Source organism: Chaetodon auriga, chromosome 17 (genome assembly GCF_051107435.1).
Source record: "Chaetodon auriga isolate fChaAug3 chromosome 17, fChaAug3.hap1, whole genome shotgun sequence".
Classification (NCBI taxonomy): Eukaryota; Metazoa; Chordata; class Actinopteri; order Chaetodontiformes; family Chaetodontidae; genus Chaetodon; species Chaetodon auriga.
Window position 1 is genome coordinate 23,437,406 of NC_135090.1, and position 15,095 is coordinate 23,452,500.

A 15,095-nucleotide genomic window follows, 5' to 3' on the forward strand; every position below is an offset into this window, starting at 1 on the left:
TTTTGATCAATGGCGTGCCAAGTGCCTCAACATGAGCCGTCACCTTTCCTCTGACCTCATGAGTCATTAGTTCTTTAGTTCATTAGTTCATTCTTATTGTGAAGCACAAAAAGTTTTATATATAGTAATTATTCACATTGATATGAACATCTATCTATCTATCTATCTATCTATCTATCTATCTATCTATCTAAGCTTTGTGTTGTAATACACTGACTGGCCGCTGGGGGTCACTGCCGCTGAACGGGGCCGATGTGTCTGAACAGGAGGCGAGTTGTTCCGGAGAAGAAGAAGAAAGATGGCTACTCTTCATGCTAGCTAGCAGGTGGGGCTCAAAATGTTGCGCTCTGGGTCAACTCGTCTTATTTAGCGTTCGAGCGAGGCACAGCCATCAGTAAAAGTCCCTCCGCCGGCAGCGTAAGGACTCAGGGAGGCGGTAACCGCCGGAGTGAGTTATTAGAGGGATTTATTAAGTAGTTTTTAGCGGGCTGCGTGTGTTCGTGCAGGCGGAGGGGGGTCGCGTCTCCTCCGGTCAGCTGTCCGTCAGTTAACCGTCAGGTGAGTTTCTGGTTTGATTTCCTGCTTTTCCTCCGTTCTGTTTCAGAGTCTCTGTCGATGGCTGTGAAGGTTTTGCTGTTTATTTGTGGAATCTGAACACAAATAAAACTTTATAAACTTGTTTGTTGGTAGAAACCGTGATGAAGAATCAGCGTTTTGTTCCTGTGGGAAGTTTTCACGTCCTCCTCTTCCTCAGTCTCCCCTCACCTGATGAACTTGCCGAGCTGTTTGTGTCACTAAACTTTATTTTAGCTTTACGTTGTTGTTTTTCTTACATTTCCTTCAGTGTCTGTCTGGTTTATTTGACGCGATTCTAGTTTAAAACCGTCCAGACCTCATTCAAATGTCGTTTTCAGTGTTTCAAAGCGACATCTTTCAGCTTTGAGTGTCCGCCATGTTTCACTTCCAGCACTTTCATCCTTCACAGTGGAGAGGATTCAGGGTTCAGACCAGGCTGCCCAAAGTGCGGCCCGTGGGCCAAAGCTGGCCCACCATAAGGTCTGACGAGGCCTGCTCAATGTCGATCAATAAAAAGACAATTTGAAAATAGATAAAAAATGCTCTTAAAATCTGAGTCAGGTGTGTAGACTTCATGTTGATGTGACATGAAGAGAGTGTGTGTGGGAGGGCCCTCACAGGTGCAGGTGCACAGTCCTCACAGTCTTTGGTCTTTGTGTGTTTTCTCTCTCAGTCCAGCAGTGATGGCAGCTCCATTAAACATCCAGACACCCAGTAAGACCTGGGAGCTGAGTCTGTACGAGCTTCACAGGAGCCCCCAGGTACACCTGTGTGTGTGTGTGTGTGTGTGTGTGTGTGTGTGAGTGTGTGAGTGAGTGAGTGAGTGAGTGAGTGAGTGAGAGGCTCAAACGGAGGCAGGAGATGAAATGTGAAAACACTTTGAGGCGACTGTATGCAGACTCTTCCTGTCCTCACAGGTGTGATGATGAATGTGTGTGTGTGTGTGTGTGTGTGTGTGTGTGTTCAGGAGGCGATCATGGATGGGACGGAGGTGGCGGTGTCTCCTCGCTCTCTGCACAGTGAGCTCATGTGTCCCATCTGTCTGGACATGCTGAAGAACACCATGACGACCAAAGAGTGTCTGCATCGCTTCTGCTCCGACTGCATCGTCACCGCGCTGCGATCTGGGTGAGCGCGACGCGACACGGCGCCAACCAATCATTGTTTGTTTTGTTTTTTTACTTAATCAAGTCAACAAAATGAAGCTCCAGGTGACGTCCTGAGCTGACCTGAGGCGTGGCATTTCAATCATACGTCATCATACTTCCTGTAAACTGAGCTCACAGTTAACGGACACCCCCCCCCAACCCCCCCCCCCCCCCCCCCCCCCATCCCTCCCCAGGAACAAAGAGTGTCCCACCTGCAGGAAGAAGCTGGTCTCCAGGCGTTCGCTGCGCCGAGACTCGAACTTTGACGCGCTGATCTCCAAGATCTACCCGAGCCGGGACGAGTACGAGGCCCACCAGCGCCGCGTGCTGGAGCGACTCAACAGGCTGCACAACAAGGAGGCGCTGAGCTCCAGCATCGAGGAGGGGCTCCGGCAGCAGGCCCGCTACAGGTCCGAGAGGTGGGGAGGAGCGGGGGCCTCCGGCAGAATGTTCTCACCTCACAGTCACATCTCTGAGTGTTGGTTGTCATTAGATCGCTGTGAGCAGGTCTGTTCTCACACTGGGTTCATTTTCACCAACAACGTGATGCTCAGACGGTTTCAGAAGGTGATTTTGTAATTCAGCAAAGTGAAATGTGGCAACTGCTGCATCAAACTCAGCAACTTTAATCAACAACTTGAGTCTTTAAAGATATTAAGGCAATTTTCTAGACATCTTTGAGCTTTAAAGGGTAATTTGTCTTAAAACATCAAACCGAGGCGTTCGTGTGAACGTTGAGGCAGGTTGTTCTTGGTCCTTCTGTCCGTACTGGACCTGAAACACCTGAAGGTCCAGCCGACGCTGAGCACAGCGGCTCCTCAGTCAGTGTAAGCGTCACTTCAGCCACAGAACACGGTGCTTTGATGCTCACGGATGTTTTTCCCTCCTTGAATTTACAACAAACATGAAAAAATGTGAAACAGTCACATTTCTGCATTTCTCCCGTCATGAGAACTCAGCGGTTGCTGGTCCTGATCCTTCCGGTGTGTCGCAGCCTTTGACTTGTCTCAGTTTCCATCAGTAATTCAGTAAGTCGATATTTGAATATCTGATGAGGTCCAGCTGCTCACGTGTTCCCTCCACCCTGCAGGAACCACCGGATGAAGAAGCCGACTCAGGAGAGCGACAACACCACCTTCAGCGGCGGCGAAGACAACGGCGACGCCCGCTCGCACCTGTCTCACGATTCCGCCCCCTCACACACCCCCCACCCCCCAGGTCGGACCCCCTCGGAGGCGGGGCCCAGCCGCAAGCGGCCGCGGGCATCGGACGACGGCTCGGGGGGCGAGGCGGACAGCGGCAGCCCCACCCCTCCGCTGAGACGCCACAAAGAGGGGCCGAGCTCTGAGATCGAGCTGGTGTTCAGACCGCACCCGCAGCTGGTCCATGGCCAGGACTACAACCAGACCAGGTCAGACCAGAAGACCTCATATTTCTGTTCATGGACAGATCAGCGACCACAAAGTCAGATAACTGATCGCCGCCGTCACGAGTCCAGACGCTTTAAACACTTTAACCAGACGAGACGAGACGTTCCCGTCTGTCCCCCCCCTCAGCTCATCAAAACGCTCTTCCTTTGCAGATACGTGAAGACCACCGCCAACGCCACCGTGGACCACCTGTCCAAATACCTCGCCCTGCGCATCGCTCTGGAGGACGGACGGCGTGGCGGACAGGTGGAGGCGGGAGCAGGAGAAAGTGAAGGAGCGGCGGGAGGAGGAGGAGAAGGGTCGACTCTGAGCAACATCAGCGAGAAGCAGTACACCATCTACATCATGACGAGGGGGGGGCAGTTCTCTGTGAGTCACAACACAAACAGGCAGCCAATCACGAGCTGAAGCGTCCGTCCCAACGCGTCCAACTGTCCCTTCAGCAGACGCTGACAAACACAGTCTGAGCTTAGTGACGTTTATTGGATAGAAGCTGGTGTGTAACAGTGGTAACTCCGTCATCTGAGCAGAGTTTAGAGAGTTAAGATTCTTCTTCTTCTTCTTCTGTGTGACTCGCTCTTCATCCCCTCACTTCTCTCTCTTCTTCGTCTCTCCTGCTTTCAGACGCTGAACGGCTCTCTGACTCTGGAGCTGGTCAACGAGAAGTACTGGAAGGTCCGGAAGCCTCTGGAGCTTTACTACGCCCCCACCAAGGACCAGCAACAACCACAACCCCCAGCAGCAGCAGCAGCACAGCAGCCCCAGCCGAGGTCTCCACCCCCTCCTCCGCCCCCGCCTCCTCAGAGGGAGGCATGAGGCAGAGCAGTGAGCTGCTCCTCCTCCTCACATCTTGTGATTTCATCTGCAAACTGAACTCATTTGGAATGCAGAAATCTGACCTGAGACCAGCTGTCAGAGGACAAAGAGACAGAAAACAAACCAGTGAAGAAGAGCTGGAGCCTCTCAGCGGCTTCCTCTGAACTTTCTCACCGTTTGCTGATGTTTTGTGGAGTCACGATGGAGATGTGGGATTCTAAACTGTCGCTGTGGAGCTGGAGGTCACGTTTTCTCCTGACACGAAGCATCTCCTTAAATTCTGTTTCATCTTATCACTTAATATTTAAAAAGACAAAGCTGAGCCTCGTTCCTGCAGCGACGACCTTCTCTGATCCGGATGTTTGACATTTGTTAGTTTTATTTATTCTGAACACAAAACCTCCAAAATAACTACCAGAAAATATGGAAAGTAGAAAGAAATTTGCCAAAATTATCAAGGCAAAAATCTACGGAAGCCCATTTCAGCCCAAAAAAAGTTAGAAATGCTAAAAGAAAGAAGGTGAAATGGAAACCTTTTATCTAAATCAGCCTTTAATTCATCTGAAAATTCTGGGATCTGTTATTTTAGACCTTTCTGGAGTAATATTTGAATTGGTTCAAAGTGGTTTCTTTCTTTTTAAAGCCTCTTCATGAAACAAGGATTTGTCTCTAAATTCCTCTTCATGTGCAGTTTAAGAGCTACAGAGGTTCAAATATCCACAGTTCTGAGCAGAAACAGTTACACATGAAGTAAAGCAGATCAATGATGTGATCAGTTCTTCAGTGCAGAACGATTGTGACATGTTTTACACTTCAGGATCAGAACGGTCGATGAAAAGTGTCCTGATCTGACGGACTGCGTTTATGAAATCTGTAGAATTTCATTTGTAAGAACGTGACTGAAGCTGTGCTGCTTTCGAGGTCGCAGGCTCAGCGTGGGACAGCTCGGCGCTGTCGTATCACTGCTTTAACAGCACACAAACCAACATTCAGGTCTGAGGGGCAGCAGCCTGTCCCAGCATGCAGTGGGGCGAGACAGGGTGAGCACACGGTGAGTTTCATTGGTTAGAGGAGATGTCAGGTTTGTTTCTTAGATCCTCTTTATCAAACGAGGATTCCCCTTAATGTTCAACTGAAGAGCAACAAAGAAGCTGTATTTTACACGACGTTCTCATCCTCCACCTTTAAAGCTGTAGCTCCATCACCCTCCTCTTCCTCATCCTGTTTCTTCTTTACACACCAACAGTTGTTCTGTTTTCTCTATGAAAGCGTTTGTTTGCATGAAGTCGTTCTTTAACCTTAAGAAGCCATAAACTTCAGCTCCTCACTGTTTAGACTCTGCTTCACTTCTGTCTTAATGCACTTTAAACTTCCTGCAGCCATACAAGTTTTTCCTACCTTACCTCAGTTTTTAAGGAACATTTGTACATTAAGAATAATGCAGTATTTCCTCCCTCTGTTGTATAATTACTTTCTCTGTCTGTCAGCGATGCACAACAATAAACTCAAGTAATCACATGCTTGGTGTGAGCTGTGCTGTTTGAGATGGAAGCAGGATAACTCTTCAGCTTTGACCAGTGTGTCTTCTTCTTCTGCAACATTCAATCAGCAGAGCGTCTGAAGAACTAAAGAGCACACCACGACAGGCTTTTTGTCAACTGTGGCGTTTTATTGAAACAAAGGGAAGCAGGGGAGTTTACTTCTTCTTGGACACACCGACGGTGCGACCGCGCCGGCCGGTGGTCTTTGTGTGCTGACCACGCACACGCAGACTGGAAGGAAAGGGAAAAGAGAAAAGGTTAGATGAGGAAGTGCACAGTGTTCAAAGTTCCCATGAAGTGAAACTCAGTGTTTAGTGTGATCACACCCACTGAGTGCCTTCAGATTCAAGCTTTCCAGGACAGGCCTGAAATGTCTCAGACACAGACGTCAGCACTACACAATTCGATTTCTAAACTGCTGTGATGAAAGATTTTGGGATCGGCTGCATCTTAACACCAGCTCATGGAGCAGTTTGATGTCAGGAGGACGAATCGATGCAGACTGATCAGATCTCTTACCCCCAGAAGTGCCTGAGACCCCGGTGAGCCCTGATCTTCTTCAGCCTCTCCAGATCTTCTCTCAGCTTGTTGTCCAGACCGTTAGCGAGGACCTGAGACGAGACGCAGCGACAGAAGTGTGTGAGCGTGATGTGAGAGCGGCGCTGAACAATCGAATACTTTCCGCTTCAATAAATCTGTTCACCTGACACGTCGCTCAGCGTCTAACACCTCAGAACACCACGTAATCAACACTCAATGAATACTACGAGCTTCACCGCCGTTACAGAGTTTCTCAGACTCGGCTTTAAAAAAGTACGACGGCATGTCAGAGTACAACAAACGTGCACCACCTGCACCGTCAGTGTCAAACTGTTTTTATCCTGCTGACCTTGAATTCAAATGAAAGCCTCTACAGTCTCTAAAGACTCTCCTGTGCCGCCACACGGGGCGCTTTCTTTGTGTCAGACTGGGTGAGGTTACTAGTTTTGGGTGGCTTGTCATAGTTACACAGCGAAAAGTCGCCTCTATTCCAGTGAATCAGCGCTTCCTCTCGAGTAGTTATGATTGACGCTTTGGGAACACGGAGTTCAGGAGGCTCAACATACAATGACTGACATCTGACGGACAAAGCTACGTCCCTAACGAGGCCTGAGCTGGGGGTCACCCACCTGGCTGTATTTGCCGTCCTTGACGTCCTTCTGCCTGTTGAGGAACCAGTCTGGGATTTTGTACTGGCGAGGATTCTGCATGATGGTCACCACACGCTCCACCTGAAAAACAAACACGGCTGTCAAAGCACAGGAAAATGAACAAAACGCACCACAATGAAAACCTGGAGGCTCAATCTGAGTCATCTAACCTTTCTAATTAAGTGAGAGAGGACTGTGGATCACTCCTGCTCAGAGAGCTAACTCAGCACTTTTACATAAATATATCAACAATCGCCGGCTGTTGGGCCAAAGTCTGACAGAACCATTCAGTCTGAATGCTTTAAGCTTTAAAATGGAGATAATAGACACTTCAGTTAATCTGAGATCACAAAATAAACAAGAAAACTGGCCTGGCACACGTTTTGTACTTGAAGTGATCATTAAAGTTTTAAAGTGATGTCAGCCGAGCTCCAGACTGTCGCTGCCAGAGCAACAAAAGAAGCATAATGTCTTCAGAGCTGAGGAGACATGAAGTCACGGGGGAAAAGAAACTCTGCCACGAAGAGAAGATTACTCTGCAGAACGCTTTCACAGCTTTTAAATGTCACTGAACATAAGTCAAACACAGAGGTCCCGTTGTTAAAGGAGATCCTTGGCTTCCTTCAGGTATCTGTCCGATAAAACATATCCGTGGCATGCCTTGTCTTTAGGACCGTCCACAGATGTCAGCCTGTCCTCACCTCCTCTTCAGTCAGCTCTCCAGCCCTCTTGTTGAGGTCAATGTCGGCCTTCCTCAGGACAACATGGGCGTAACGTCTGCCAACACCCTGAGACGACACAGACAGGATTGTTAGTATCATCGTAAACACACGGGACGAATGTCTGCTGTGTAAAATAAACCGTCACATCAGGAGCAGCGCCTCAAACGAATCTGCAAAAACACATTCACGCTTAAACACTGCAAACCAAACTAAAACAAATCAATGCACACACACGAGGCAGATTCATTCACAGAACTTCACCTTGATGGCAGTGATGGCGAAGGCGATCTTCCTCCTACCATCGATGTTCGTGTTGAGAACACGAAGAATGTGCTGGAACTTCTCAGGGATGACCAGAGACTGAAAACACAGAGCGTGAACGTTATCATTTACACATTTCAGGAAACATGGTGGTACCAGCTGCTACTACCATGGATAGTAAATGACCCCAGATGATTAACAGCATTATTATTCATCACTGCTGTTTTAGCTTCCCTTCACAGGCTGCTGAAAACTGACCACAGATCAGACTTTCAAATGAAATAAATAACTTCATGAAGAAGACACACATCCTGCTGCTGCTGAGTACTAAATCCTCCACATTTCCATCATTTAAAGACACATTACTTTTATTTTAGCATATATGTCCTGAAGAGTCTGTGTCTCATCAGAAATGAGGGCCAATCACTGAAGCGCTGGTCTCTGATCACCTGCAGCTAACACTTTTGGCTCCACGGCCACAAGAGCAGCTCTGACCCCCTTTCAGGAACCTCAAACACCTCCAGGACAACAAGGACCCTACTAAACTATAAACCAAAGAAACTCAGCACTTCAACTGCTGCTGCTTCTGAGCGTTCACCGTGGTGTAACATCCACTTCGACTCTCAGCGTGACGATACCGACATGCTAACATCTTGTCACTGGAATAGTATGAGGCTAGTTAGCTTTTAGAGTTAACCGCCGTCAATTATGAATGTATTAAGCCTGTAAACAACATCAGTAACGATCAGAGGTGAACTGTAACCAGACAGCACTTCCGATTTAAAACGGGAATAAACAGAAGATCTGTAGAAAACAAACAAAAACTAACTCTAACTCAATCATTCGCGCTAGTTCGAACGCCTCAGTTCAGCGTTGACGCTACACTGCGTTAAAATGCCAATTACTGCAGCAAATATACCAACAATTCAACATCACTCCGCTCACACAAGATGTCTAAGATTCACCGCGGGTCTAAACATGATAAACAAGTAAGAATGACGCTAGATGGTCGTGGATTTCAAATCAATCCCGGTTGGTTAGAAAATGTACTCACCATCTTGGAAGTAGGTTCCGTGCGAAGAGGAAGCCGCTTGGGTCTCGCGAGAGTTTGACCGTGCCGGCAAACGGAAGTCAATCCGTCACTTCCAATCTGTCCGATAAGAAAGTTAAGCACCGGTTAAAGTGACACAAATATGTAGCGACGTCAACGCAGTGACACGAACTAAGTGTTAACTGACTGGCTGTACTTTGCTCATATTTATCAATATCCCAAAGTTCCTAAGTGTATTAATATCTTGTGTCATTCATAAACGCACGAACGCTTTTTGGTTTTCTGGACGGCGAGGCGGAACTTCACGTTTGTAGGTTTTCGACGTTAGCATAAATTCGCCGCAATGGCGGAGGGAGCTGCAGCTGCTGTTGGAGCTGGACCCGATGTAAACACAGCTGGAAACCCGACAGAAATCGCCATGGCGTATTTACAAGATGAGGTGACTTGATTTCCTCTGTTTGAATCGGTTGTTGTGGAAAAACTAAAATATTGAGCAGCTTTTGCGCCTTATTATTCCGACATCCAGCCAGCATTCATAACGAGGCATTATCACTGAACGTCAGATTCAGCTGACTGAAGTGTATCTTGCAAGGTGAACAGCTATTATTTGAATCAAAATTTTATGATAGTAAACAGGATCCTGCAAAATTGTGTATTTTGACAAGGTGTATTGATTTTGCTTGAAGCTAATGTAGCAGTTAGCATCCTGTCAAAACACGAAAGCTCAATGATTTCCTGAACGCATCATGTGGCAACGAAGCGTAACGTCACTGAGCTGAAACGATTAATTAGCGAATTAATCGACTGTCACAAAATTAGTGGACAGCAATTTTATCAATTAATCATCAAGTCATTCACCAAGAAAATATGTCAGACATTGTCTTATCTTAAAATCGGGCAAAACAAGACATTTGAAGACGTCACCTGGACATTTTTCCTTATTTACTGACATTTTATAGTCTAAACGTTTACTTGATTAATCGCTCCATCATGACATCATCATTGGTTGCAACCTGGAACATCCTTTACGCACGTTTGCTAACGATAGACCCACCATTTAAGACAAACTGACACAACTATGTGCCTGTTTTTTTCTAGAAGACTGACGGAGACATCACGAACCTGAACCTGGGAGAACTGGACCTCACCACTGATGAGTTCATCTTGGATGAAGTGGACAGTAAGGCAGCATTAATCAATAAAAGACTCACTTTGTGCTCAGAGAACACAGATGAATGGAGCTGCCTCGTTGGTCTGACACTATCTGTGCTAATGTTTAAATAATAACTTTCAGGGTTTAAACAGATCGTCATCAGTGCAGAAAAATACAGCGAGGAGCACTTCAATGTTTTAGTTTCCACATGCAGACATTGACAGAATATCACATTTTTAATGTATTTACGACCTGCAGCAGCACCGTTAAAACCTTATCCAGGTCTCATGAAAAAGCTTCTGCGTGGAGCAACAGGGTGAAAGAGAAGCTGCTGCCTGGTAAAGACCTTCTGTCGGACCTTTTCTTTGTCGTGAATGCTGCTCCTCTCTGTCTCCTGCAGTTCACATCCAGGCCAATCTGGAGGACGACCTCGTGAAGGAGGCGCTCAAAACGGTGAGAATACCGTGACGCTAATGTTCGAGCTGGCAGGTCGGAGGATTCAAAGGGACGTCTGAGAGGACGATGGAAGCTGGACATTATCTGTCATGGCTGCCTGTTGCTGCTGCTGTCTTTATTATCCCGTTAACTGAAAACAGAATAAATCCAGTTTTCAGTGTCTGTATTAGAAACGTGTTGACGGAGGCGTTTCCTCCATCTGCTTTCAGGGCGTTGACCTCCGTCAGTACTCCAAACAGGTGGAGTCGGAGCTGCAGCGGATTGAACAGGCCTCCATCAAAGACTGTATCCTTCAGGTCAAAGTCATGAAGGTCACAGAGAATCACAGCAACGTGCTGCTCTGCTTTGACTTATTTCCCCCCAGTTTGCTGAAGCGTCTTTGAATGCAGCACTGGAGAGCGCACATTGAACTCGTCCTCATGTGAAGTTGTGAGTCATTTAGATTTTTGTTTGATTGAAGTTTCTTAAATATTTTGGGAGGAGTTTGAAGTGAAACACAGATGATCTGCTGCTGGTTTCCTGACCGTTCACCTGTCAGACATCAAAGAGAGTCAGAACATCGCTCTCCTGCACAACCAGATCACCGCCTGTGACTCCATACTGGAGGTAAGACACGATCCCAGAATCCACTGCACGATGAGGTCAGCGAGAGTCAGATCTCCGGAGTACGGGACGGTCGATGTGACCAATCAGTGAACGTTTAGATGATCACGTCTTAGAACTAGATGCTCTGCGGCCACCTGCTCCTCTTTATCTCCGTCTGTCCCCTCCTCCTTTCAGCGGATGGAGGGCATGCTGAGCGGCTTCCAGAGCGACCTGTCCTCCATCAGCAGCGAGATCCAGACTCTGCAGCAGCAGTCGGTCAGCATGAACGTCCGGCTGAAGAACAGGCAGGCGGTGCGCAGCCACCTCAGCCAGCTGGTGGACGAGCTGGTTGTGCCCGGAGCCATGATCTCGTAAGTGGGACGGGGAGAGCGGAGACAGGTAAATGTGCCGTAGAGCGTTTGTCTGACGCCGTCCCGTGTCGTCGCAGCACCATCCTGGACAGTCCCGTGACGGAGCAGGAGTTTCTGGAGCAGCTCCACGAGCTCAACAACAAGATCAACTTCGCCAAAGAGCTGAGCTTCAGAGAGACGCTGGCCTGCTCCGACATCCAGGACATCGTCGACCGCCTGAAACTCAAGGTGAGACACAGACAGACAGGTAGAAAGATAAACTCGGGCTCGTCTCGATCAATCCTTTAATCATTTGGGCTGTAAAACCTTGAAACAGTGAAAAATGTCTCTTCCTCGCTGAAGCAGTGGAACACGAACCTGGTCGTGAATCTGGTTTAACGTCTGTGCTTCACTTCAGGCCGTGTCCAAGATCCGAGAGTTCATTCTCCAGAAGATCTACTCCTTCAGGAAGCCGATGACCAACTACCAGATCCCTCAGAACACGCTGCTGAAGTACAGGTGAGCTCCGCAGAGGGTCACGTGATTCAGGCTGCACAGGTGACTTCATGTCTTTACCTGTCAGACTTATTGATTGATTGGTTTTTCTTTGTTCGGTTCTTGTATGCTCATAATGTTGATGGTTACTTTTAACAGTCACATGGACGACATGTGACACATGGTTAAGACGAGCGTGTGTGTGTGTGTGTGTGTTTGTGTGTGTGTGTTTGTGTGTGTGTGTGTGTGTGTGTGTGTGTGTGTGTGTGTGTGTGTGTGTGAGAGAGCTCCTCATATTCAAACTCGTTCTTCTGTCCTCTGTTTCGTCTCGCTGCAGATTTTTCTATCAGTTCCTTTTGGCCAATGAGAGAACGGTTGCCAAGGAGATCAGAGACGAGTACGTGGACACAATGAGCAAGATTTACTACAGTTACTTCAAGTCGTACAGCGGCAGGCTGCTCAAAGTGCAGGTCAGTGGACTCACACAGGAGACTTCTGCACATGTCGAGTCCTCCTCCTCCACCTCCTCCACCTCCTCCACCTCCTCCTCCTCCTCAGTCTGACTGTATCTCTGTGTCTCCATGTGATCTCTGTCTGTCTGCAGTATGAGGAGGTGGCGGACAAAGACGACCTGATGGGAGTGGAAGACACAGCCAAGAAAGATATCCTTCAGACGCTGAGGACGTTTTGAACTGTTTTCATGTCCCGTGCAGCTCGTCTGAGCCGCCGTCAAACACAAAAAGACGTTTCAGACGTGAAGCTCCTTGACTCCCCGCCGCAGGTTTCTTCTCCAAACCGTCTCTGAAGAGCAGGAACACCATCTTCACTCTGGGTCAGAGGGGGGCCATCCTGAGCCCCGCCGAGCTGGAGGGGCCGATCCTGGTTCCTCATACGGCTCAGAGAGGAGACAGCAGGGTGAGACGCAACGCAAACACAGCGAGGCCGAGAAATCCACCTCTTCACCACCTCAGGGTTCAGAAACTGTAACCGCTCCTTAAATCATGAATCTAAGAAACAGAAACCTCTGGCAGCCGTGATGAAGACCACGTGAGCAGAATGTCACGGCTTCGTTTGTCACGTGACCGCTCGTCCTCCGGCGTGTTGCTCAGCGCTGACGTCTCGTGGACGTATTTCTAATGTGAATGTTTGTGTTCTTCTGCCTTAGTATCCCTATGAGACGCTGTTCCGCAGTCAGCACTACGCTCTGCTGGACAACGGCTGCAGAGAATACCTCTTCCTGTCCGACTTCTTCATGGTGACGGGAAACTCGGCCCTCGACCTCTTCAACAGCATCATGGGAAAAACCCTCAGCATGTTCCTGGTACCAACACAGCTTCTCTAGTCAGTGTTTTGATGGTGGCAGGTTTGGTCCCTGCAGGACAGTCCTCAGGTTACCTTCATGTAAAGGATGACTGGAGGCTGGAGTGTCCACAACGCTCGCCACACGCTGTGTTTATGTGCTTTTGTCTTGTGTCTTTGACGCTCAGCCACATTGTCCTGTTTCCTCCGTCTCTGCAGAAGAGCATGTCCACGTATGTGTCCGACTGCTACGACAGCATCGCCGTCTTCCTGTGTATCCACATCATCCTCAGGTTCAGAGCCATCACCGCCAAGAGGAACATCCCAGCGCTGGACAAGTCAGTGTCCCACGCCCCGTCTCACTGAGTCAGCAGTTTATTAGCTGCATCCTGCAGAGACACGTTCTCAGAGGGACAGATTTCTTACCTGTGCTGTTTATCCACCTGTTAATTTGGTGTCAGTTGCTGAGTTCTGGCAGCTCTATCTTATGTAGATTAGCTTATAGCTAACGCTGCTGCTAGCTAACGTCGTGCGCCTCTCGGCCATGAGCCGACGCTTCTCCTGCGCAGTGATACGGTTGGTGGGTGTAGTTCTGTAGAGAGAAAGTAGTTCTGACATGAAACTGCTCACGACAAAGTCATGAAGACAGTGATGAAGATGTTAATGATGGAGGCCCGTGTGCGCTCACCTGTGTGCACTCACCTGTGTGTCAGGTACTGGGAGGCGGTGCTGGAGCTGCTGTGGCCGAGGTTTGAGCTCATTCTGGAGATGAACATCCACAGCATCAGAAACACAGACCCTCAGAAACTGGGAGTGCTGGACACCAGACCACACTACGTACGTCCACACACACACACACACACACACACACACACACACACACACACCCCTCGTGTGCTACACTGAAGGCAGTGTGTGTTTGCTGATTTCAGATCACTCGTCGTTACGCGGAGTTCTCGTCAGCCATCGTCAGCATCAACCAGACATTTCCCAACGAGAGAACCAACGCTCTGCTGGGACAGCTGCAGGTCGCACACACACACACACACACACACACACACACACACACACACAGCAGTAAAGTTTGAGTTTTGTGATGTTCCTGATGTTCAGATGATGATTTCACAGCGTTCTGTCCCAGAATGAAAAACAAGGTGACGCGATAACACGAACATTTGATTTCCAGGTTGAGGTGGAGAACTTCGTGCTGAAGATGGCGGCAGAGTTTCCCTCCAGAAGAGACCAGCTCATCTTCCTCATCAACAACTACGACATGATGCTCAGCGTCCTCATGGTGAGCCTCAGCTTCGGGTTTGTTCACCTGTTGATGTCGTCACAGGTTTTTTTTCCTCTCACCTGCCTTCACCTGTGGAAGTTAAAACGTTTGTTTCTTAAATGTGACTGATGGTTGTTTTTGCCTCGTTCGTCCAGGAGAGGGCGGCAGACGACAGTAAAGAGGTGGAGGGTTTCCAGCAGCTGCTCCTGGCCAGGACGCAGGTAAACATCACAGAGGAATTCTGGGAGATCTGAAGCCGCGTTACACTTCCTTCCTGTCTGTGCTCAGGGCTTTTATTTTGACACACGTGGGTGTTTTTACTGACTGTGGAAACAACTGCTGAAATGGGCCCGAGGCTCACCGTTAAACAGCACAGAAGGTTCAAAGATCGGACTTACTGAACAGAGGCAGAACTTCGAGTAACGGACTTAAGGACAGAATTATGTAATTTAAGTCTTTTGGTAGCATTTAGCATCTTCACTAGCTTTTTAATATGTACAGTGCTGTCAGCAGTCAAAACCATCGAATGTTAAAGGTCCAGTCTGCGGAGTTTAGTGGCCTCTAGTGGTGAAGTTGCAGATTTTCACAACCCGATTTGAACCCCACTGCGTTCTTTCCTCCTCCCTCCTCCAGGAGTTCATCGAGGAGATCCTGTCTCCTCCCTTCGGAGGGATGATCGCCTTCGTGAAGGAGGCCGAGGCTTTGATGGAGAAAGGGCAGCTGGACCGACTGAAGAACGAGGAAGG

The 15,095-nt window shown here is 48.4% G+C and overlaps 3 protein-coding genes across 4 annotated transcripts in view; 2 read left to right on the forward strand and 1 right to left on the reverse strand.

The window, feature by feature from the left end:
• Positions 1 to 308: 308 nt before the first annotated feature.
• Positions 309 to 5,482, forward strand: LOC143335008 (E3 ubiquitin-protein ligase RING2-A-like). Of its 2 annotated transcripts, none has more exons than XM_076754101.1 (7): positions 309 to 558; positions 1,250 to 1,337; positions 1,544 to 1,704; positions 1,919 to 2,143; positions 2,815 to 3,135; positions 3,307 to 3,523; positions 3,779 to 5,482. In XM_076754101.1, exons 2-7 carry the CDS (start codon positions 1,260 to 1,262, stop codon positions 3,968 to 3,970), a joined length of 1,194 nt encoding a protein of 397 aa, XP_076610216.1. In that variant the 5' UTR covers positions 309 to 558; positions 1,250 to 1,259; the 3' UTR covers positions 3,971 to 5,482. The 2 variants fall into 2 exon arrangements, with proteins under 2 accessions (XP_076610216.1, XP_076610217.1); XM_076754102.1 differs by having other exon boundaries at positions 1,919 to 2,134.
• A 136-nt stretch (positions 5,483 to 5,618) lies between these two features.
• On the reverse strand, positions 5,619 to 8,812 carry rps18 (ribosomal protein S18). The gene is made up of 6 exons (XM_076754124.1): positions 8,739 to 8,812; positions 7,685 to 7,783; positions 7,403 to 7,489; positions 6,681 to 6,782; positions 6,031 to 6,122; positions 5,619 to 5,742 (listed from the first exon to the last, which is right to left on the reverse strand). The coding sequence occupies exons 1-6, from the start codon at positions 8,739 to 8,741 to the stop codon at positions 5,667 to 5,669; spliced, it is 459 nt and encodes a 152-aa protein (XP_076610239.1). The 5' UTR covers positions 8,742 to 8,812; the 3' UTR covers positions 5,619 to 5,666.
• Positions 8,813 to 8,902: 90 nt separating this feature from the next.
• Positions 8,903 to 15,095, forward strand: part of vps52 (VPS52 subunit of GARP complex) — a 9,569-nt gene continuing 3,376 nt past the window's right edge. The window contains exons 1-18 of the mRNA XM_076754068.1: positions 8,903 to 9,174; positions 9,834 to 9,915; positions 10,289 to 10,341; positions 10,554 to 10,629; positions 10,883 to 10,950; positions 11,125 to 11,300; positions 11,378 to 11,528; positions 11,698 to 11,798; positions 12,112 to 12,244; positions 12,379 to 12,434; positions 12,554 to 12,689; positions 12,940 to 13,095; positions 13,293 to 13,411; positions 13,787 to 13,910; positions 14,006 to 14,101; positions 14,260 to 14,367; positions 14,505 to 14,570; positions 14,983 to 15,094. Of these exons, the coding sequence (XP_076610183.1) occupies positions 9,079 to 9,174; positions 9,834 to 9,915; positions 10,289 to 10,341; positions 10,554 to 10,629; positions 10,883 to 10,950; positions 11,125 to 11,300; positions 11,378 to 11,528; positions 11,698 to 11,798; positions 12,112 to 12,244; positions 12,379 to 12,434; positions 12,554 to 12,689; positions 12,940 to 13,095; positions 13,293 to 13,411; positions 13,787 to 13,910; positions 14,006 to 14,101; positions 14,260 to 14,367; positions 14,505 to 14,570; positions 14,983 to 15,094 (1,909 nt within the window). The 5' untranslated portion in view covers positions 8,903 to 9,078. The remainder of the gene's footprint in view (positions 9,175 to 9,833; positions 9,916 to 10,288; positions 10,342 to 10,553; positions 10,630 to 10,882; positions 10,951 to 11,124; positions 11,301 to 11,377; positions 11,529 to 11,697; positions 11,799 to 12,111; positions 12,245 to 12,378; positions 12,435 to 12,553; positions 12,690 to 12,939; positions 13,096 to 13,292; positions 13,412 to 13,786; positions 13,911 to 14,005; positions 14,102 to 14,259; positions 14,368 to 14,504; positions 14,571 to 14,982; position 15,095) is intronic.

Excerpts from the sequence above, each read along its gene's own strand:
- rps18 (XM_076754124.1), bottom strand. Across the intron at positions 6,123-6,680 it reads AGGACGGCAAATACAGCCAG|GTCCTCGCTAACGGTCTGGA; the intron begins GTGGGTGACCCC and ends GTCTCGTCTCAG. Across the intron at positions 5,743-6,030 it reads GGTCTCAGGCACTTCTGGGG|TCTGCGTGTGCGTGGTCAGC; the intron begins GTAAGAGATCTG and ends CTTTCCTTCCAG.
- LOC143335008 (XM_076754101.1), top strand. The coding sequence starts at position 1,260 with ATGGCAGCTCCATTAAACATCCAGACACCCAGTAAGACCTGGGAGCTG. Across the intron at positions 3,136-3,306 it reads CAGGACTACAACCAGACCAG|ATACGTGAAGACCACCGCCA; the intron begins GTCAGACCAGAA and ends CTTCCTTTGCAG. Across the intron at positions 3,524-3,778 it reads CGAGGGGGGGGCAGTTCTCT|ACGCTGAACGGCTCTCTGAC; the intron begins GTGAGTCACAAC and ends TCCTGCTTTCAG.